The 22,476-nt window shown below is 43.5% G+C and overlaps 1 protein-coding gene across 2 annotated transcripts in view; it reads right to left on the minus strand.

The window, feature by feature from the left end:
• Positions 1–4,995: 4,995 nt before the first annotated feature.
• Positions 4,996–22,476, minus strand: part of SLC27A2 (solute carrier family 27 member 2) — a 51,194-nt gene continuing 33,713 nt past the window's right edge. For both annotated transcript variants that reach the window (XM_003266907.3, XM_003266906.3), the window contains 6 exons: positions 18,172–18,366; positions 15,239–15,329; positions 14,151–14,349; positions 12,291–12,388; positions 7,365–7,495; positions 4,996–5,472 (listed from right to left, as the gene is read on the minus strand). In XM_003266907.3, coding sequence (XP_003266955.2) covers positions 5,296–5,472; positions 7,365–7,495; positions 12,291–12,388; positions 14,151–14,349; positions 15,239–15,329; positions 18,172–18,366 — 891 coding nt within the window. In that variant the 3' untranslated portion in view covers positions 4,996–5,295. The remainder of the gene's footprint in view (positions 5,473–7,364; positions 7,496–12,290; positions 12,389–14,150; positions 14,350–15,238; positions 15,330–18,171; positions 18,367–22,476) is intronic.

A 22,476-nucleotide genomic window follows, 5' to 3' on the forward strand; every position in this document is an offset into this window, starting at 1 on the left:
TAAACAGTAATATACTATCACAATAGGGAAAAGGGTCCCGTGTGAACTGAACTCAACTTGGATTTGTGCAAAGGTGACTAGGCATTTCACAGGGTGAATGGGAGAATAGGGAGAAGGCCAGCCTAGACTTAGAAGAGTCAGGAATGTGAAAAATTACAAAAAGTGGAAAGTGGTTGATGTGAAACCCCTCTGGGTTTGCTAACTGGTGCTTTTTGAAGTAAGACTCTTACCCTCCCACAGATACTGGGAGTCAGGGGCCTGTGTTCAGGGGTTGGCTGGAACAAACAGTTAATTCTTTCGGCAGCTTTGAGTTTTCTTAAGCAGGCACTTTAAGGTGAGCTAGGACATCTTAGGGATGTGACCTTGAGCTGTGAGAAATTATGTTAATGTTTGTTCAAGTCTTTATAGGCAAAGGTTGAGGCCTAGTCGAGAAGGGGGGCTCAGAGGAGCTTAGCTAGAGTTTGGTCAAGAAAAGAATCTTTGTTAAGAGTTTAAAGCTTTTTTTTTTTTTTTTTGGAGACTAGTGCTTTCTCTCTTACCCAGGCTGGAGTGCAGAGGCACGATCATGGCTTACTGCAGCCTCGACTTCCTGGGCTTGAGTGATCCTCCTGCTTCAGCCTCCCAAGTAGCTATTTATTTTTGAGATGGGGTCTCATTCTGTGAGTGCAGTGGTGTGAACACAGCTCACTGCAGCCTCAGCCTCTGAGGCTCAAGCTGTCTTTCCACCTCAGTCCCCCGAGTAGCTGGGACTACAGGTGCACACCACTATGCCTGGCTAATATAACTTTTTATAGAGACAGGGTCTCCCTATGTTGCCCAGGCTGATCTGGAACTCCTGGGCTCAGGTGATCCTCCTGCCTTGGCCTCCCAAAGTGTTGGGATTACAGGCGTGAGCCACCATGCCTGGCCTGGCTAATTTTAAAAATGTTTTTGTAGAGACAGTGTCTCCCTATGTTGCCTAGGCTGATTGTGAACTCCTGTGCTCAAGAGCGCCTCCTGTCTTGGCTTCCCAAAATGCTGTGATTATAGGTGTGAGCCACTGCATCTGGCCAAAAGCTGAAAACTTGCCCCTTGTTCTCTACTAGTGATCCCTGAGCTTTGCTGCATACTGGAATCACTTGGAGGTCCTTAAAAAAATACTGATGCTTGGTTCCCACTCCCAGAATCCTTGATCTAATTGGTATGGCATGGGCCTGGGCTTTGGGATTTTTGATGGCTCCCCAGATGATTCTAATGTGCGGTGACATCAGGGAACCACTGCTTTAGATTGACATGCTACTCAAAGCAGTGTGTGTGCCCCAAGCACTCACTGCACTCCAAGCACTCAAAGCACTGGTGTCCCCAAGTGATTCCCATGCACAGTAAAGCTTGTGCACTGCTCTAAGCCAGTGATTCTCAAACTGAGTCCACATCAGTAACACCAGGAGGGCTTTGGCTTGTCAAAACACAGATGTCTGGGCCTACCCCCTGTGTTTCTGATTCAGCAGGTCTAGAATTTTTCAGGGTCCAAGAATTTGTCGGTCCAGCAAGTTCCCAGGTGCTGCTGATGCTGCTGGCTCAGGGACCACACTCAGAACTGTCGTCTATGACGATACTCTCTTCCTGCAAGTACTAGGTGAGAGCTTAGTGATGTCAATTAGCTGTGTGACTTTAGTCATGTCACTTAACCTCAGGCCTCAGTTTTTTCATTTATCAAGTAAAGAGGTTTGACTAGCTACTCTCTAGGATTGCTTTTCGTTTGCTATAGCAAATCACAATATATGTGTATTATCTAGCAAGCAGATATAAGCTCTAGTTGATGTAAATTTCCAAGAGCAATTGCAGGCTTGTGATGACAAGGTGCTTCTTGATGCTGGGCCTTTCCTGGGGGCTGCACTTTGAGCCACTTGATTTAAGAGCTGAGCCTCAGTTAGTAAGGGATGACCCGGCTCTGAGGAACTGAGTTACCCGCTAAGTAAGTACACATGATGTATAACTCAGGCTGTCAGTGATTCCCGAAATGTGGCCCCCGTCCCACAGCATTAGCCTCACCTGGGCACTTGTTAGAAATGCAAACTCCAATTCTAGTTTGGGCGGATGGGACTCAGCACTCTTGTGCTGAGAACATTTCTTGGTCCGTAGCAGGCACCCACTAAGTGCTTGTAGGGTGGATGTATGAATGAGCGACACATTTAGCAAATTATCTCTTAGGTTGAGTCATTGCAGTTAGTTAAACCTATGTTTTTTTTTTTTTTTTTTTTGAGATGGGGTCTCACTATGTTGCCCGGGCTGGACTCACACTCCTGGGCTCAAATGATCCTCCTGCCTCAGTCTCCCGAGTAGCTGGGATTATAGGCACACCCCACCATGCCTGGCTAACTTTACCCATTTTAATACTGATTCTCATTAGCTTCCATTTCAGAGGCTGACATTTCCTGCTTTTATCCCCAAATTATTTTGGTGCCTATAGCATCCCATCTATGCACTGATTACAGGTTTCCAAATAATATATTTGAAATCAAAGCCCTGTTGGATAATTTACATGGATATCGGCTTATTTTTTTAAATTCACTTATATTTTCAAATGAGAATGACTTGTGCAGATATTTCTTGGGCACAATTTCTTACCCTTTTAAAAGAGAAAAATCAGACTTTAAGGTATTATCTCTCATAAGTGATGGCTTAAAATTGTTTACATACATGCAAACCTAGGGGCTGAGGACATAGTGGGGGTGTCTCTATTTATCTCAATGGAGCTGTGTTACCTGGCCAGATTCAGGGAGGTGTGGGGAAGTGGGAGACTGACGAAACCATCAGGCTGGGAGGCAGAGCTGGGCAGGGTGTGGATGTGAGGACCTGGGTCTCTGAGTTTCTGACTGGAAGGTCTAAAACATGGGTCAAATGAGATCAGGGCAAGCAGGCTCTGGTTAATATAACACGAATATTCTGGCCAACAGTGTAAATGCTGACCTCTTACCAAAAAAGATACCCCTTGTGACACAGAATGAAGCCACTACTCTAACATAACCCCTGCTGACAACCTGCTTCTCCTTTGACAAGATTCCAGGTAACACAATTGCACAACGTGATACTCAAAGGCTGTCCTATCTCCCACTACTTGGGTTCACATTCTCCTGTAACTCAAAGGCAGAGATAATTTTGCAAAAATTCCCAAGTGCTGACCCACAAACAATAATCATTCTAATTACTGGCAAAATTCACAAAGGTGCAGCCTATCTAGAGTTTTCTTTAGGCCCTCCTCAAGTCCTTGGTGTATATTAAGCCCTCAGGAAATGTTTATTGTTAGGTGTAATGAGTGGGGGCAAGGATTTTGGTCATGATTCTTCTTAAAGTCACCCAAAAGAGTGGAGATAGTTAAAAAAATATTTCTAGTACTCTGTTGGGGCTGGAGGTGACAACACCTCTCATCATATATCGTTGAGAAGTCCTAGAAATGTTTGCCTGGGGCTTTATGGGGACTAAACTGGGGGAGAATTAGTATGCCTTACCAGCTCCTGGTCATCTGAAGATGTCCTCTAGAGAAGGAAACTCCATGACAGAAACTTCTAGGGAGGCTGTGGTAAACTTGGGCCATGCTTTCTGGATGTGAACTCAATGACCATGATGCTCCCATGCCTAGGACAAGCTCTAGGTAAGGTACATGTCATCTTGAATGCTGCCACCCATGACCTGCTCCTGGAATTCTGTTGCAGCTCATACATGCAGAGGTAAAGCAATTAAACCCAGGAAGGGAGGCAGCTGGGTCTAAGGGGAAAGGGCTTATGTGAAAGAGCTCCTCAGAATTTCCCAAAGCCTCCTGTGCCGCCCTAAAGGTCCTCTGGTCCTTGAAAAGGGTCCGTGGGCAGGAGACTGGCTTTGGAGTGAAACCAGTTGCCATCTGAGGAGTAGGGGCACATGTAAGTGGGACTCAGGTGCTAACTGGACAGCTGGCACTTATCTGGCCCAGACACACATTTTGTCTGGGATGCATAGAAGTTTTAAAAATTTTGAGACTTCAGATTTCAAAAACTGGGAGATTCACATACATATCTGGATTTCTGTTTTCTTTTTAAAAAGCCAGTCAAACTTAGTAGTTGTGAGAGAGTGTGTGTGTGTGTGTGCGGGGGGTTGTAGATCAACTTTAGTGACACTAATGTTAATAAGTTCTGATGGATTTCTGTTTTCTGAATAATTAGAAAATTCCAGCAATACTTGACTTGTATTTAGCTGACTGAAGCTTAGTGGTCGTCCCCAAGTTTACCACATTCATTTGTGACCTGCTTTTCTCATCCACCTTACCGATGTGAATTCTGAAGACACTTGAGTTTGCAACCCCTGATGTAGCTAAAATGTATTGAACACCTTTTTTTTTTTTTTAAGATGGCATCTCATTCTGTCACCCAGGCTAGAGTGCAGTGGTGTGATCTTGGCTCACTGCAACCTCTGCCGCCCGGGTTCAAGTGATTGTCCTGCCTCGGCCTCCCGAGTAGCTGGGATTACAGGTGCCTGCACTGCACCTGGCTAATTTTGTATTTTTTTAGTAGAGATGTGGTTTCACCATCTTGGCTAGGCTGGTCTTGAACTCCTGACCTCGTGATCCACCTGCCTTGGCCTCCCAAAGTGCTAGGATTATAGGTGTGAGCCACTGCGCCCGGCCTGAACACCTTTTGGGTACAGAACTCTGATGCCATAGAATTAGGCTCCTGTAAGGACTACAGATGGCATTATTACCTGTTGGATAATGCTACCTATACACAGTGGACAGGATGCCTCCGGGTAGGGAAAGTTGGCCTCCTCACATTGGAGTAGATTTCCATTGTGTTGGCCACTGCTGATCTAGCCTCCTCACCCTACCACCCCTCACCCCACCCCCTGTTCCCAGCCATTTTTACCTAGAACGTCTTTACTCTTATGAATGGGACACCTATGAAAAGTTACCAGTGAGGACTTCAGGCTTTGGAGTAATTGACACAGGCTTTGTATTTAGAATAAAGTGAGGAAAGAACACAGAGACAGTGCCATCTCACATGTTGGTGTTCATTTAATTTACTATGTATTTTAAAAAATAATGCCTTCCCTCCAACAAGCTCAGTTTGCAAATACAAACAGTAGGTGCACACTGAAAAATAATAATCTCTAAATCTTTTTACTTGCAAAGACTCAACTGTTATTTGAAAAAGTCTCCCTTTACTGGTATGCATAATTTCCTACAAAAACTGCACCTCACAATCTTCAATCAAATTAAAGTTGGATTATATCAAGTGGCTGTCCATTCAGTTTCTTTCTGGAAATGTTGAGTTATCCTCCTGGGAATATTCAGAGTTTCAGGGTTTTAGCACTTATGGCATTATAGATGTCCTCAGTCATAGGCACATACATTTTTGCTGTGTCGTCCAAGAAGTACAAGGCATCTTTGATGATAGCGGGGTTAAAGCCCTCCTCCACCAGGGTCACTTTGCGGTGTTTAAAAGTTCCAGTGATCTCAATGGTGTCCTGAAAAACATCAAATAATCCACATTGTGGTTGCATTTTGCAATAGATTAGGATGCAGGGCAAGTGATAGGGGTGGGGCATGGGGATCCAGCAAATCATTAGCATCCCTGGCTCATGTGAGAGCTGGGAAGTGAAAGTTAAAAAAAGTTTTCAATTTTTATTTATTTTTAAGTGGACAGATAACGTGTGTTTTTCTCATGTATAATATGATGTGCTGAAGTACATATACATCGTGGAATAGTTAAACCTAGCTAGTTAGCAAATGGATTACCTCACATAGATATCATTTTTGTGGTAGGGGCAAGTAACGTCCACTTTCTACATTTTCTAGTGAAGTGAAAGTTTTATATGATACCCATACATTCTGTTTGCAGGATCTCCATTAGGGAGCCCTTTGTGAGGTATTTTTTATTCCCTTAAAGCTTTAGGATCACCTGTGGGGAGGGAGAACCTGCCAAGGATGAGATACCTGCGCAGAGATTTCTGAGCAGAGGGGTGGTGCCTATTGCTTGGTAAGGCTTCAGGTACCGCTAGGATATCCTGACTCATGGTGGGAGTAGAAGGAGGGATCATTTACAGACAACTCTGTTTTCTCTTAAAATATCTGAGGATATTTCATTTTCATGCCTCTTTACTATCTGGTTGCAAAGCAAATGTTGGTGCACTTTAACAGGAATATAATTCCAATTAATAATTCCATTATTAACAGGAATAATCCTATACACACAATATCTGGAAATCTTAAGACCTCCTTTGTCAAGTCTTCAGCTACAGAATCACAGAGCTCAAAGTCTAAAAGTGAGAGTATTAAACCAACTAAAGGGTTAATGTTGGAGGAAGAAAAAAAATCCCCCTAGCGGTGATAGTTAAGTCTTAGGCAATTCCAGCTGGCTAATGTCCAATTAAATTTCACACCATAGAAAGGTGTAGAACTTCTGTGGATTTCTGTATTCTTTAAAACTGGAAACAACAAACAGGATCAGAGCATTTGTATTTGCGATGCCTGTCAGGACTCACCAAACAGACTTTGTGAGTTATGTGCTAAGACTCTTGCTGAATGAACTGGCCTGTCATTGTAAGGAGAAAGGGTTTAGGATTGGATTTCTACTAGCTGTTTTCTGATATATATATTTTTAGACTGGGCCTTGCTCTGATGCCCAGGCTGGAGTACAGCGGTGCAATCATACCTCACTGCAGCCTTGATTTCCCAGGCTCAACTAATCCTCATCCTCCTGCCTCAGCCTCCCAGGTAGATGAGACTACAAGTGCGCGTCACCATGCCTGGCTAATTTTTTTTCTTTTTGGTGATGGAGTCTCACTCCATTGCTCAGGCTGGAGTGCAGTGGCGTGATCCCAGCTCACTGCAACCTCCTCCTCCTAGGTTCAAGCAGTTCTCCTGCCTCAGCCTCCCGAGTAGCTGGGACTACAGGCATGCACCACCACGCCCAGCTAATTTTGTATATTTAGTAGAGACTGGGTTTCACCACGTTAGCCAGGCTGATCTCGAACCCCCGACCTCAGATGATCCACCCGACTCCGTCTCCCAAAGTGTTAGGATTATAGGTGTGAGCCACCGCGTTCGGCCTTTTTTAAAAATTTTCATTTTTAGTAGACATGAAGTCTCACTATGTTGCCTAGGCTGGTCTCGAACTCCTGAGCTCAAGCAATCTTCCCACCTCAGCCTCCCAAAGTGCTGGGATTACAGGCGTGATTCACCGCACCCAGCCTGATATTACCACTTCCTTATTGGTCTATGACACTTTTCTGAGCTTCCTGGAAAGGGTGGTGAAAATTTGGCAAATGTAGTCATCCTGGGAGAAGGCGAGTTGTTCCCTAAGAGGTAGGAATCTCCAAGACAGCAGATCATTGAACTTGATAATAAGAGATCTCACCTGAATTCTTAGAAACCGGGGCCTTGCATAAGTAGGTAGATAATCAGCAATGTGCTGAAAGAGTTTCTTTCCATCAAATTCATGGTTTTCTTTCATTTTGATGGAGGCCATGCCAATGCGACCCTCATGATCTAGAAATAAAGTGAGAAAAAATTAGATGTGTTATGGCTATTTATGATGCTTTATTAGTTCAAAGAACTGTGGGCTCAGACAACATTTATAGCATGGGTTTCATGTGGATAGCTGGAATTTTTATTACAAATACATGTCAAAGATACGGTAAAGTGATTGTACTAATGGCAATAATAACGGTTGAATATTATATTCCAGGCCCTATACTAAGTGTTTTGTTTGATGATCTCAACCCTCACAACAACCTTCTGAAGAGATACAGCTGTTATTTCCATTTTACAGATGAAGAAACTGAGGCTTAAAGACATTAAGAGACTTATTCAAGGTCAGACAGCAAATACTAGGCAGGGTACGGAATTGAATTCAGGCAGCCTGGCTCCAGATCCTGTGCTTATAAGCATCATCCTTCTTTCTAGCAGCCTATACAAACACATCTGAGTAGGGAGTAGGTTGGACTGGTGGCTACAGGAAGTTACTTTTGACTCCAGTGAAAGTCCTTGCTCCACTGTCAGGCATGACTTACTGAGCTTGGGTTGTTCTTCAGGTTGCAACGTCAGGTTTGTTGCACTTCTGGGCACAAATACCACCTTGGAGACCTACTTATCTAATCAAGGTTCTAATGGCTTTTCTTGTCTGCATTTTGGAGAGGATGTGAGACAGGAGGTGAAGGCAGGCACAGGGAGGAGCTGTTTTGTGCCCTCCCGTTAAGGCCCATTAGTCCCAAGAGGATGTGCTCTCCACAGAGAGAACAGATCCTACATCAGGGAATTTAGCCCAGAGCAGTTTCCAACAATTACCACTGCCTTCTTGTGAGGACAGTGGTAATTAGGTATTAATGTATCTTCTACCTGATCCAGCAGACCCAGCGGCAGTCCAGATCCACTTCCCTAAACTACTCAGCTGTAATCCGAGAGGAGACAGGAGCCTCCCTTGGTTACCTGGGCCCCAGCTTTCGAAATCTCTCCTATGGTGATTGTGTGTTTACCTATAGCTCTAAAGAAGGCAAACAGCAAAAGGAAAAAAAGACGCCCCATCATTTGGTTTGCTCCTTGTCTGAGGGAGAGAGGCAGTGGCACCAGATCCTCTTAGTTTAGGGTCCCTAGCACCTGACTTTGAAATCTCAAGTGTCTCCAATAAGCTCCTTTTAGAATTAAGGCTCATGCAACAGAAATCCTCCGCATTCACCATCTCCTTGCTTCTTGCTCTGGTAGTAGCAACGCTGGACCTAGGGGCAAATGGGCCTGTTAGGTCTCAGGCCTCTGCCCCAACTCTCGGAGGGTGGTTTGGGACTAGTTCAGCTTTGGGGGGGATGGTTCCAGCCTATAGGAGCTCTGGGCTAATTGTAAAGGTCAATTCTGGCCAAGGGTTCTCTAGAGCTGCACTGTCTAATATGACACCCACTGGTTATTTGTGGCTATTAAAACTAAAATCAATTATAATTAAATATTATGAAAAATTCAGCTCCTTAGTTGCACTAGCCACATTTCAAGTGTTCCATAGTGACATGGTGGCTATTGGCTATCATACTGGACAGTGCAGATATGGAACATTTCCATCATTGCAGAAAGTTCTACAGAGTAGTTGGGCAGTTCAGGTGTGACACCTAGAAAAAGTGAACTCCACTCCAGGCCCAAACCTAGAAATTCTCTCCTGGTCCAAAGCTGAGATGTATGACTGCCTTGTGCGGAATCACCCATAGTGGAATGATGCCTTACTTCAGATAGTACTGCTGCGTTTCTAGTTTGGAATGGGACTGGCCTCTGTGGATGGGGGGCCAGACAGCAGCAGTTGTGGCACTGGGAATCACAGAATCTGAAAGTTGGGAGGGACTTTAGAATTTAATCTTTCACTGCTGCAAGAGTTCTCCCAGGATCCCAGGTGGACATCCAGCTTCTCTTTACATGCCCTAGTTGGTGGGGGCATTTCCTATCCTGGGAGACAAGCCCATTCTATTGATGGTTCCTTTGGTTACAGGGGAGTTCTCAGGCTAAAATTGGCTCCCTGGTCATTTTAATTCATTGGTTTTAGTTCTGATCACTGGAGCAGCACAGAACACACCTGCTCCTCATCCGATCTGACTGTCTGCCGACACTGTAAGACTGTCAACCTCCTTCCCTTTGTTCTGTTTCAGTGGCTCCCAGAACTCACTGATCATTAGATTCACCTGGGAATTAAAAAAGCCATGCAGATTCTGAGTCCCATACTCCAGAGCTTCTGGTCCATTAGATCCAGGCTTTAAAAAGTTTCCCAGATGGTTCTGATGATTGGCCAAATTTTTGGAACCGCTGGGCTTTAGTGCTTCTCAGACTTCAGTGTGTGTGTGTGTGTTTAAATTGTGATAAACACATAACATAAAATTTATCATTCCAACTCATGTTAAAGTGTACAATTTGCAGGGCGTGGTGGCTCACACCTGTAATCCCAGCACTTTGGGAGGCCAAGGTTGGGGTGTGGATCACCTGAGGTTAGGAGTTCGAGACCAGGCTGACCAACATGGTGAAACCCCATCTTTACTAAAAATACAAAATTAGCCGGGCATGGTCATGCATGCCTGTAATCCCAGCTACTAAGGAGGGTGAGGCAGGAGAATTGCCGCTTGAACCTGGGAGGCAGAGGTTGTAGTGAGCCGAGATCGCACCATTGCACTCCAGCCTGGGTAACAAGAACAAAACTCTGTCTCAAAAAAAAAAAAAAAGTGTACAATTCAGTGGTATTTTACACACTTACAATGTTGTACTATCATTACCAGGATCTAGTTCTAGTGCATTTTCATCACCCCCTAAATCAGACTTCCAGTGTTTTTAAGAATCTCTGGGGTGTTTGTGCCAGCACAGTTTCCCGGCCCCGCCCCAGAGATTTTGACTTGGTAGTGGGGTGGGCCTGAGAAATTACACTTGTAACAGACTCCTGGGTGAGCTGACACTGCTGGTCTGGGGACCCACTTTGAGGAACACTAGGCTAGATCCTTCTGTTTCATCTTCTAGATTCTCTTACCTCATACATACTCGTTTGTATGATTCTTCTTTTTAAAATCAAGCATTTAGACACAATACACGACATTTGAGGAAGGGTCTGCAAGAGCCTAGGGTGGCACAATGGCTGACAACCACAACTTAGACCCTTGTGTTAACTCAGCATAAGGCCTGGGGAGTTCTCCAATGGGAGTATTCACACCCCCTTCCATTCTGTCCCCTCTCACATCAAGATGTGGCCATATTTCCCCTCGTGTCATTGTCCTAGAGTTGGGGAGGAACAAGCAAGAGATATTCTTGAATATTCTTTTTGTTTTTTTGAGATAGAGCCTCACTCTGTCACCCAGGCTGGAGTGCAGTGGTGAGATCTTGGCTCACTGCAACCTTGTCTCCTGGGTTCAAGTGATTCTCCTGCCTCAGCCTCCCAAGTAGCTGGGATTACAGATGTGAACAACCACCCCTGGCTGATGTTTGTGTTTTTAGTAGAGACTAAGTTTTGCCATGTTGGCCAGGCTGGTCTCAAGCTCCTGACCTCAAGTGATCCTCCTGCCTTGGCCTCCCAAAGTGCTGGGATTACAGGTGTGAGCCACCGTGTCCGGACTTATTCTTTTTTTTTTTTTTTTTTTTTTTTAGACAGAGTCTTGCTCTGTTGCCCAGGCTGGAGTGCAATGGCACGATCTCAGCTCACTGCAACCTCCAACTCCCTGGTTCAAGCGATTCTCCTGCCTCGGCCTCCAGAGTAGCTGGGACTATAGGCACGTGCCACCACACCCAGCTAATTTTTGTATTTTTAGTAGAGATGGGGTTTCACCACGTTGGCCAGTATACTCTCGATCTCCTGACCTCATGATCTGCCCGCCTCGGCCTCCCAAAGTGCTGGGATTACAGGAGTGAGCCACCACGCCCGGCCTGGAATATTCTTTAAAAAATAACAAGCACAAGGCCACATAGAAGTGTCAGAGTTTGGGAAAAAGGGACTTTTGGATTTCTACTTTGAATATGGGTGGGAATCCCAAATATGAGTTGTGGGGGAATAATAATACCCCGAATGCCTTATATTTGGACAGTAATTTGGAGGCTGGAATCCTCTCTGACATCTATTATTAATGTAATTTATTGTCACAACAAGCCTTATGTATATATTTGATAAATATATGCTTAGCGTTGATGTAATTAAAATGAGTTTGTTCTCTTGACAACCTTAACTGCACGGCTGTCATTATCCTTAATTTTAGTGATTTGCCTGCAGTCAAACAGCCAGCAGACGTTGAAGCCAGGATTCAAGGTCAGATACTGGCCCTCCTGACTCTGCTGGCAGAAGCGGATCTGCAGATGAAGCTGCAGTGACAACATTCTTGTGTGATGATTCTGAAACTTAGTGGGGTGAACTGGGCTTAGAAATCTTAAAAAGAAGAGGCTATACAAAATCCACTTTTCCCCAGCTTTTTCTTCTAGCAACTGCACTGGCTCTTCTTTGTGCCTCCTAGTTCAGAGGCCAGGACACCATTTCCCAGCTCTTAAGCATGACACGACTTTTCTTGAGGTGTACCAAATGTGGCACGGAGCTCTCATATTTGAGACTTTGTTTGCCTGAGAGCCCAAGAATGGCTGGGAGCTGAACCGAAGAGAAGGCCACGTTCAGATGCACTGAGTTGGCTTTTATAATGGAACATAAGCCAGACATAAGCTCCTTACTCCCTGGCAGCTGAAAGAGCTGTTTAACTCTGGACGGCAGGAGAAAGCAATGACAAACTTCACCTTGAGGCTAAAATTATGTTCAGTTACTCTATGGGTTTAGGTGCAGATCATATCTTGTATATACCTGGCACATGCACTCCATAAACATTTACTTCTTGGACAAAATCAACCAGTCCAACTATATCAGCAACTTCAGTGGTGGCCACATTTTCCCCTTTCCACCTGGAAGAAACGACAAAGTTAGCAGAGGTCACTGGTGGTTTCTGGCCCAGGTCGCAATGTCGGAGGGCTGGTGTTTCCTTTAGATTTCTGCATGGTCCTGATCTCGTGTTCCTCACCTTGGCCCTCAAACTCCCCAACTTAGTCCTGGCCGGGGTATCTTGCTTGAGGCATAAAAGGGAAAAGTATAGACCTAGATAACAAAATGTGGAATTTCAATGTTACCACATGAAACACAATACACAGAATAATGTTCTAATGTTAAAATATAGCCCTAGCTAAGAAAGGCAGTGGAAAGTAGAAAGAAATCTCAACGATTTTCTGCTGTGTTTAGGTCTCTCAATTTCTCATTTACTAACTCAGTTGCTATTTAATTCAGTTTCTGAAGTTCTCTTTAATAGAACTTCATATTTTATTTCAGGGTCTCATGGCAACAAGAAAGGAAAAAAAATCATACTTTAGTTACAGGGAGATTCTAATGTTAAGGCCCAACCAGGTGCTATTTTTCACTTAATAAAGAGTTAAATTTTGTTTTCATTAAAAATTCTTTTTTTTTTTTTTTTTTTTGAGGCAGAGTCTCATTCTGTCACTTAGGCTGGAGTGCAGTGGCGCAATCTCAGCTCACTGTAACCTCCGTCTCCCAGGTTCAAGTGATTCTCTTGCCTCAGCCTCCTGAATAGCTGGGACTACAGGCGCGTGCCACCATGTCCAGCAATTTTAGTACTTTTAGTAGAGACAGGATTTCACCATGTTGGCCAGGCTGGTCTGGAACTCCTGACCTCAGGTGATCCACCCGCCTCGGCCTCCCAAACTGCTGGGATTACAGGCATGAGCCACCATGCCTGGCCCATTAAAAATTCTTTAGCCCTCCCAGAAGTATCTTCTTAATAACATGAAGATGGCATAAAGTGATATGGATCTTAAGACACGGAATAGTAGAGATGGAAGGGCCCTGAGAATCATCGTGACCCTCATCTCAAGGGCAAAAGGACTGAGGTCCAGAATGGTTATCTGTCTTTTTACCACTGCTGCTCGGTGGGAGAGGTGAGCCTGGTTCTCCTCATTCCACCTGCTGTCTTTCTACTGCAGTTAGACAACTTCCATCCCTTCCTCATTCATTCATGCAAAAAATGACACCAAGCACCATGGTAGGTGCTGGGGGTGAACAGGCAGACACAGGGCCTGCCCTCAGGGAGTTTACACAGGAAGGAAGCTGTGTCATGAGGCTGGAGGACTGTGCTATGGTTGGAAGTTAATTCCACGGTCTGTTAGAAGGACTTCCAAACTTCCTTGTGCTGACCTGGGGGTTCTGTGGGAAACCATCTGGTTGGGGATGAAAGGGGTTGGAGGAAGGGGCTCCGAACCCCTCACCTCCTCTTCAACTAGATCAGCTCCACATTAATTTGCATCTGATTTTATCTAAACACCTCCTTGATTGGAAAGGTGAAAATCCTTGGCTGTCCTAAGAGTGACCAGTAATAATGCAGGAGAAACAAGAGGAGTTAAATATACTTTTGTCTCCAGAAATCAGATACAGGTTTCCTGCCTTATTCTCATCTGGTGTTGCTCAGCAAAGTTAACTGTGCACTGCAGAGTGACACTTCATGCACTTCATTTCTCATTCTCTGGGAACACAGGAGTTTGACCCGATGTGCCAAAGATAGAGAAGGAAATGCACCATAACCAAAGCGGAATGCGATTCCACTAGGAGTGAGCCAAACTGTGTGTGTGTTTGTTTTTGGCTCAATGATTCAGAAAAACCAACCGGAATGTATCTCCAACTCTGTCGTGGAAATAGATGAAATTTTCATCGTCAACCATTAAGAGATCTCCACTGTTGAAATAGAGGTCTCCTTTCTTAAAGACGTCTCTCAGTTTTTTCTTCTCTGTCTGAGCCTTTGCTCCAGCATAGCCATTAAATGGTGTAAGTTGTGTGATTTTGCAAACCAAAAGTCCAACTTCACCTAAGACAGAAGAAAGTAAACTTACTTTATGTGCTAGAGGTCAAATTTATACATCAACCTTCTCTTAAAACTGATGCCATACAACCTGCTGGCAACAAGCTGGCTGTAGGAAGTATCATTTTCCATGCATGTATACCTGTGAATTATATGTACATCTATATTACAGACACCACACACACATATACTGTACATTATTGTATATGGCCTAATTATTTTATTTTGATTTTTATTTTTTTGAGATGGAATCTTGCCCTGTTGCTCAGGCTGGAGTACAGTGGTGCAGTCTCGGCTCACTGCAACCTCTGCCTCCCATGGTCAAGGGATTGTCCTGCCTCAGCCTCCCAAGTAGCTGGGGTTACAGGTGTGTGCCATCATGCCCAGCTAATTTTTGTATTTTCAGTAGGGACAGGATTTTGCCATGTTGGCCAGGCTGGTCTCAAACTCCTGATCTCAAATGATCAGCCCTCCTCAACCTCCCAAAGTGTTGGGATTACAGGCGTGAGCCACCACACCTGGCCTGTAATTCTTTTGCTGCTAATCTTTTACTGAATAATGATTTATGCACACTTACACAAACGCACAGTTGTTAAAGCTTAAAGGTAAAGGCCACCTAAAACTATAGTTTTGCAACCACAATTACATATCCCTTCCCAAAAAACATTACCTCATAAGCAAGAAGTTGTTAAGCTAGGTTTAAAACTAGAATTATGTTACATGCAGTGGTGAATTAGCACCTTTGGAATTCCTGTATATTGGAGGGTACTTACATAAACCCCCCTTTTCCCCACTCTGATAAATTTTACCATGTGGCAATAAAATGTTAGTCCTTAAAAGTCACTTGATCAAGATAAGAAGGGGCACAGGTTGATTGAACAAAAGTCCACTGTACCTTTGGGAACTCTGACGCAATATCCATTTTCATCACGGACAGGTTCATCTTTCTCCACATCATATTTAATCAGGTCATAAGTTATGATTTTCTAGCAAGATTAAAATAATTTTGAGTATAAATCTTTTACAATTTTTCCCTTTTTAATAGTGGTACAACACAAAGTATATCTTAGGTGTACAGGTTGATGAAATTTTGCATTTGCATATACCCTTAAAACTGCCACCCAGAGAGAGACAGAGAAAGCTTTCATTTCACCTAGAAAGTTTCCTCCTGCCCTTTTCTGTGAGGTTAACTACTATTCTGACTTATATTGCTGTCAATTAATCTTAAATCTCAAATAAATGAAATAAATGTATGCTTCTGTGTCTGCTTCTTTCACTCAATATGTCTATAATATCCATCCATCCATGCTGGTGTTTTTTATTGCCATGCAATTTTTCCCTTGTATAAATATACCATGATTTATTTATCTATTTTCCTGTTAATGGGTATTTGGATTATTTCTAGTTTTGGCCTATTATAAATAAAGCTGTTATGAACATTCTTGTGTCTTTTGGTGGATGTATCACAAATGGGTTTTTAAAATCTTGTATAATCTTATATTAATATGACACTATTAGATTTTTCACATTTCTATGGAAATGTTATCTAATATATTTTAGAATCAAAGGCATAATTATTTCATGCCCATGACTATAAAGTTATTAAAACTCTATCATATTTAACATATAATTCAAAGCATAAGAATTTAATTTTTCAGCAATTCAGTAAAAGCAATTATAAATATATTATTTTCCTTGTTGGAAGAAAAATGCAAATATGACAGTATTTGGATATAATTATTAGCCATGATTACTGTGTCTATTTCAAATTTATATTCAAGTCTGTGATGAAGCAAACAATCATATGCTTTAGTATTAGCAGACCGCTAATACTTGTTAAAAAAACAAGTGGTATTTATGGTCAACAAATGTAGATCTTATCTGCAGGAATGTAAAAAATTTATAGGTGGTAATAAATGTTCTTTTCTACATCAACTGCATGGGATCATCCGGTTTTTAAAGTTTTTTTTTTAAATGTTTTGCTTAAAGTAGAAAAACTGACAATAAAATATGGCAATCAATGGATGAGAAAGTAAAGAATGGGTAATATACAGCGTTAGCTGACCCTCAGCAGCAGTTCCAGTGGGGTGTAGATCGATTCTCAGTCTGCAGCAGCACTGCTCAGGAATCTGCTGTGATGATGGAAATATTCTCTGTCTGCATTGCTCAATATGGTAGTTACTAACCACACGTGGCTATTCAGCACTGGAAATGTGGCTAGTGTGACTGAAGAAATGGATTTAAACTTTTATTAATATAACTTAAATTTAAGTAGCCACATGTAGCTAGTGGCTACTGTTTGGACAGCGCAGGTCTAGAGGACTGTGGAGGGACCTGTGTAGCGTAGGTGGAGCTGTCATTGTCAGAGAGGGTCCTTGAACTTGGGAACACCTTGAGATTAGGCCAGAATATAAGAAATGGAGTGATTATCATCATTATGGCTAACAATTATTCAAGGCTATTAAATGACAGGCATTGGGCTATAGCCTCTAAGGGCCTTTTCATAAGTTATTTAATCCTTTTTTTTTTTTTTTTTTTTTTTTGAGACGGAGTTTCGCTCTGTCGCCCAGGCTGGAGTGCAGTGGCGCAATCTCGACTCACTGCAAGCTCCGCCTCCCGGGTTCACGCCATTCTCCTGCCTCAGCCTCCCGAGTAGCTGGGATTACAGGCTCCCGCCACCATGCCCAGCTAATTTTTTGTATTTTTAGTAGAGACGGGGTTTTACCGTGTTAGCCAGGATGGTCTCGATCTCCTGATCTCATGATCCACCCGCCTCAGCCTCCCAAAGTGCTGGGATTACAGGCGCGAGCCGCCGCGCCTGGCTATTTAATCCTTTCAACAATCCTTTTCCCTTATCGAGTGTGGGCTAGGCACTGGGTTCAATATTTTCTCTTGTTATCTCTGTCTTACAGATGATGAAATTGAGGCCTGAGGAACATATGTGACCTGCCCAAGGTCACTCAGCTAGCATATGGTGGCACTGAGATTTGCTCTCCACAGCCAGGGCTCTTACGCACATGAACTACTGTCCTCTGTATTCTGCTGGTCTGTCCCTGGGGACACAGGTTGCGTGGGAGTTCCGGTGCGGCTGTTTCATGGCCAGAAAGGATGAGCTCCCCAGAGGCACAGTGATCGCAGTGACTTCTCAAGCCAAAGGAGGCTCAGCATTTGCTGAACATTTCTGGATATTTGCAGAATAGTTGGTTATCTGGAAGACTGACTGCTTGAGTACAAAAAAGGCAACAGAGACCCAGGAGCAATAAAATGACTGACAGGGAAAAGAGACAGCTATGTGAGCTGGCTTACAAATAAGAAATATCTTTCTGGTGGAATTATTAGGTGGACACAAATGTTCACCAGATCCTGGCACTGAGATGCCTGGGCTCCACCTCAGGACAACTGAATCCAAAGCCTAGTGGGTGGGGCCTTGCATCTGTGCATATAAAAAAAAACTCCCCAGGTGATGGTGCTGCACAACACAATTAAAGGGAAATACTGTTTCACGTGTACGATAAGCTTATGGAACTTGTAACCTTCAGGTGTTTAATCACGTACAAGTATAAATGGCATCAGGAAGACTTCACCTAAGTTGCAGACGGCAAGGGCACAATGGATTGTTCTTAATAGAAGTTGAGATGTTTTTAATTGGAGGATCTGATTTTTTGAAGTCATCATCACAGAGAATGAGCAAAACTTCTCTTGGTGATAGGAATGGGCTATGGCTCTGATGCTGCCTGATTTCTGATAACATCATCATGACTTGGCTTTTAAGAAGTCTCTGTATTCTGAAAATTGGCTACATATGCTCTCATTTTTCAATGTACTTACTTTCTGTAGGTAGTTTACTCTTCCAACAGCACCAACTTTTCTCGCATAATTCATAAATCCAATATTGCCTTCAGTGGCAGCATAGAACTCATAGATGCATATGTCCCCAAATCTCTTGACAAATTGTCTCCACACATCTTCTCGTAAGCCATTTCCCAGTGCCAGTCTCACTTTGTGATCACGGTCATTTGGTTGCTGTGGTAGGGGGAGAAGAAGGAGACCAAACTGAAACATCTCTGGAGTCTATGCTTACATATTAATAATTGCCTTTATTTTGTATGTATTTAATTTATACTGACATTGCCTTTATTACATATTTATGTTGGTTATAAATGCCCCTTAGTGTCTGCCTTTTTCCTGCCACCCACACACATTATTCCCTATTCCTCTAGCACAAGCAGTATGGTCTGACAGCTGGAACTATGATTTAACAACCAAAACATGTGAATTCTCCCATTTTGGTTTCTAAGGAGCCAGATGAGACAATCTGACAGAACCAGGTGATGCCAACATTTAATCCATATCCAATCTAAAGTTAGAATAATGTGTATAATGTGTTCATAGTTTTCTTGATGGGGCTGGTGAACATTGGTGAATTTCCAGAAAGGAAGAGCCACATGGGAAAGATCTGTCAGAGATGAGCACAATCTACTACCAGTGGGACCCTGAGCAGTGTCTAGGATTTTTATGACAATAAAGAAGAAAACAGGAAACACAGTCCAGTGAGAGACAGAAAGAGAGAGAGAGAGAGAGAGCCATTTTCCACAAAGCCATCGAAGAGCAACAGTTGGAGCCTGTGGGAACTGGAGGGAAGAGTCTTGACCATGCCCTGCCCCGTTTAACAGGTAGATCCCAGTGTGCATAAGATCAGACAGAGCTGAAGTGAGACAACAAAACTGTCCCAGTGGGATGGGGAGGGGAAGAGGAGGAGGAGGCCACCTCCCAGTTGCCTCAGGTGGCCTGGGAAGAATATGATTTGCTGTAAGCAAAGATCACAAAGGAAAGTCTGTTTTGGGTGTAAGGACTGAAAGGAGTCTCTCTGGTGTCGGCAGGAGAAGTGGGGCTATGACCAGGCTGCCTTCCATTCAACCATAGTCATTTAGGAGACCCCACAAATATCTCCATGCCAATGATGGTTTTATTTATTTTATTATTTTTAATTGTTAACAAAGACTAGTCAAGTACAGTAGTGAGAAGAGGGGAAAGAGTAGAACAAGAAGTTTGATCTATAACTGTGAACAATCAATTGAGGTAACTCACTACCTTCAGACCAGCCCGGCGATGGTTTTAGTGATATCTTATGTTAATAATGTAATTTATGTCCTCCAGGAAATCACAGGTTGGTGGAAGAGACAAAATAAATAGGTATAATTTTACCTTGTAAATTATTTTACCCTATGACCTTTATTCTATCAGGATACAGAATGAAACGGGGTAAAAGTGCTAGGTCATTAGGGCTGTCCTCTCACATCAACTGTTAATTTCTTTGATAAAACAGCAATTGGTTAGAGCCTTTTCTACATTATTTCTTACACTGTGAAATCACTGTGAAGTGGTTTTGGAATAAGAATTACTGTTTGAAAAGCACTATAAGGGTACGGGACTTTGGCTTGGCAATTAAAAACCACACCAAGGCAAACTCTGAATTGGTTTCCATGCAGGAAGAGCTAAGGCGCCAGGGAAGCAGAAAATATACATTTAATCTTTAAGTAGCTTGGCCAGAACATATGCGGCTCTTTGAGGAGTCCTAACCAGAGAGGTGGACTGATGCTGGTCACTGGTGAAAATGGGCCCCTTGAGCAGTCATTCTGAGGAGGAAATGTGTCAAGAGATACCAGCCCCTCCCCCACCCCACCGCCAGTGGCTCTTACCCAGGATGTCTGGGGGAACTGCCTGAGAAGCCTTTTGAACCTGCATAAGACCTAGACATTCAGACTGAGTAGGAATCTATTCTCTCTCTTTTTTTTTTTTTGAGACAGGGTCTTGCTCCGTTGCCTAGGCTGGTGCGATTATGGCTTACTGCAGCCTTAACTCCCAGGCTCAAGCGATCCTCCTGCCTCAGCCTCACGAGTGGCTGGGACTACAGGTGCGTGCTACCATGCCTGGCTAATTTATTTATTAATTTTGTAGAGATGAAGTTCTCACTATGTTGCCCAGGCTCATTTTGAACTCCTGGCCTCAAGCTATCCTCCTGCCTCGGCCCCCCAAAGTGCTGGAATTACAGGCATGAGCCACTGTGCCCAGCCAGAATCTATTCTCTTTTGGTCCCTAGGTCACTGACTCTACTCCGCTTTATAATTACCAAGCTCCTGTTAAGTCGGGAGATCACGTCTGGTTTGCCAGGGCAAGCCCTGGCTATACGTGTCCTGGAATGCTGGTTATCTTTCATTACCTTCACTCTCAAGTGGCCCTGTTTGGATAATGAATTGTAGGGTCACCCTGCCCACAAGGCACTATCCTCTGACGTAAGGACTGTCAGTATTCAGAGACCACCCCCTCTCACTGCCGCCCCAAGGATAAAACATCACACATATTTGAAGACTTGCTTTTGCTTAAAGAAAATCACCTGAGCTGGGTGCTCACCTGCTCCCAGGCTTGCATGAGAAGTTCCAAAGCAGCATTCCCACATGTAGACCCAAGGTCTTACTTATCCCACATGCAGCCCACCAGCAGCCCTTCTCCTACCCACTTCGTTTATTTCCTTGTCTATTGGATGGTGATTATCTATCTCCCTCATTAAATGGTAAACTCCTTTGAGGCCAAATGTACATGTATCTCTATGTCATCCCCAGTGCCTGGACCTGTGCTTTGCATAGAGCATAATCCTGGCAGTAAAATAGATAATCTCTACCAGGAAACCTCACTCCCTGTTCAATAACTAGTGGCCGAGTCAGGGCAGGGCTTAGGGTGCAGGAGGCCACAGGCACCCTGGGTGTGTGGGAAGCTGACCAGCCTCACAGGTGCAGCTGTCACCTGCCAGTGGCAGGTAGCTGAGCTCATAATCACAACACCATGGGCTCAGTTTTCATCATCCAGCTGAAGAATCTTATTACATCAGCAAAAGGGATTAAAGCTGGAAATGTTTGTGGGCACAAATGGGAGATCCTGGAGGCTTCTAAGTTGTCTGGTTCTCACCTAAGCTTTTGCTCACCGGTGGCTGAAAGAGTATGACTCAAGTTTTCCTTTCCCATAGGGGGAACAGTGTTCCTCCATCACCAAAGCTACTCCTCAGAGGAACTGATTTCTAGATCAAGGGTCACCAGCTTATTTTTTTTAAACAAGAAAAAACCTTCTTCTTCACATTAGAGCTAAGGTGACACATGCAAACACACCTGGGGGACTGATGAAGAGCAAGAGGTCAAGATGTCCAGAGAGGAATGAAGGGTGCCAGGTAATTAAAACAGGCAGAAAGCTTCTATTGAGGGCTTTTCTGTGGGTCAGGCAGTTGACCTGTTTCTAAAGAACCCTATGAAAGGTGATAGCTAATTAAAGTATTTGCCTCATATTACAATTGAGGAAATGGAGACTCAGGAAGCTTAAAATTATTTTCCCAGGATCACAAAGGTAGCAAAACGGTTGCTCCAAGATTCAAATCTGAATCAATGTGACTTCAGAGAGCTCTTTTCCTTATTTTTTTTAAAGCCCTGCACTTGAGAGGGCGTCCACTGTGCTGCCCCTCCTTACTCATGCCCACCAATAAATCCCACCCCCCCAAAAAAAAAGCAAAAAGGAAAAAAAGCAACAGAGTGTCACACACATAGTGTAAGATAAGAATCAAATAGTCCTGAAAGACCTTTAAGTGAACAATGCTGTATTCATGCCATCTCCCTGTTCCCACCCTTTACCCCCAGTTTACCACCCAGAGGCAGACAGTTAACTCTTGTAGCTGCTTCTTGCTATCTGCATATTTCTAAATTAAATGCTTATACTTCTTTCTCTTGTTTCATCAATTTCAGATTTCCTATTGTGGGAGATGAGGATTCAGTTCCTTCCTATTCTCTCTTCCATTTTTCCAGTATCACAATTTTTGGTTAAATCAATGTTCAGTGCTCACATTATTCTGCCCATAATACGACACTGAGGAGCCAAGTAATACGCTATGAACAAATTTTTATTTTTCCTGGAATTAATTGTCATTTGCTTCATTTCCTTAGTTTCTATCGGTAAGTTTCCCCTTATCCTCCAACAGCCTCTAAAATTTTCCTCATGGTGAAATCTATCTGCTCATGGAATTTCCTATTTTCCATTATGCTTGTCTCCTCTGCTCCAATCTGGACTAGTTATTTTCTAAGCCTGGGGGGTCCC

This window comes from Nomascus leucogenys, chromosome 6 (genome assembly GCF_006542625.1).
Source record: "Nomascus leucogenys isolate Asia chromosome 6, Asia_NLE_v1, whole genome shotgun sequence".
Taxonomy (NCBI): Eukaryota; Metazoa; Chordata; class Mammalia; order Primates; family Hylobatidae; genus Nomascus; species Nomascus leucogenys.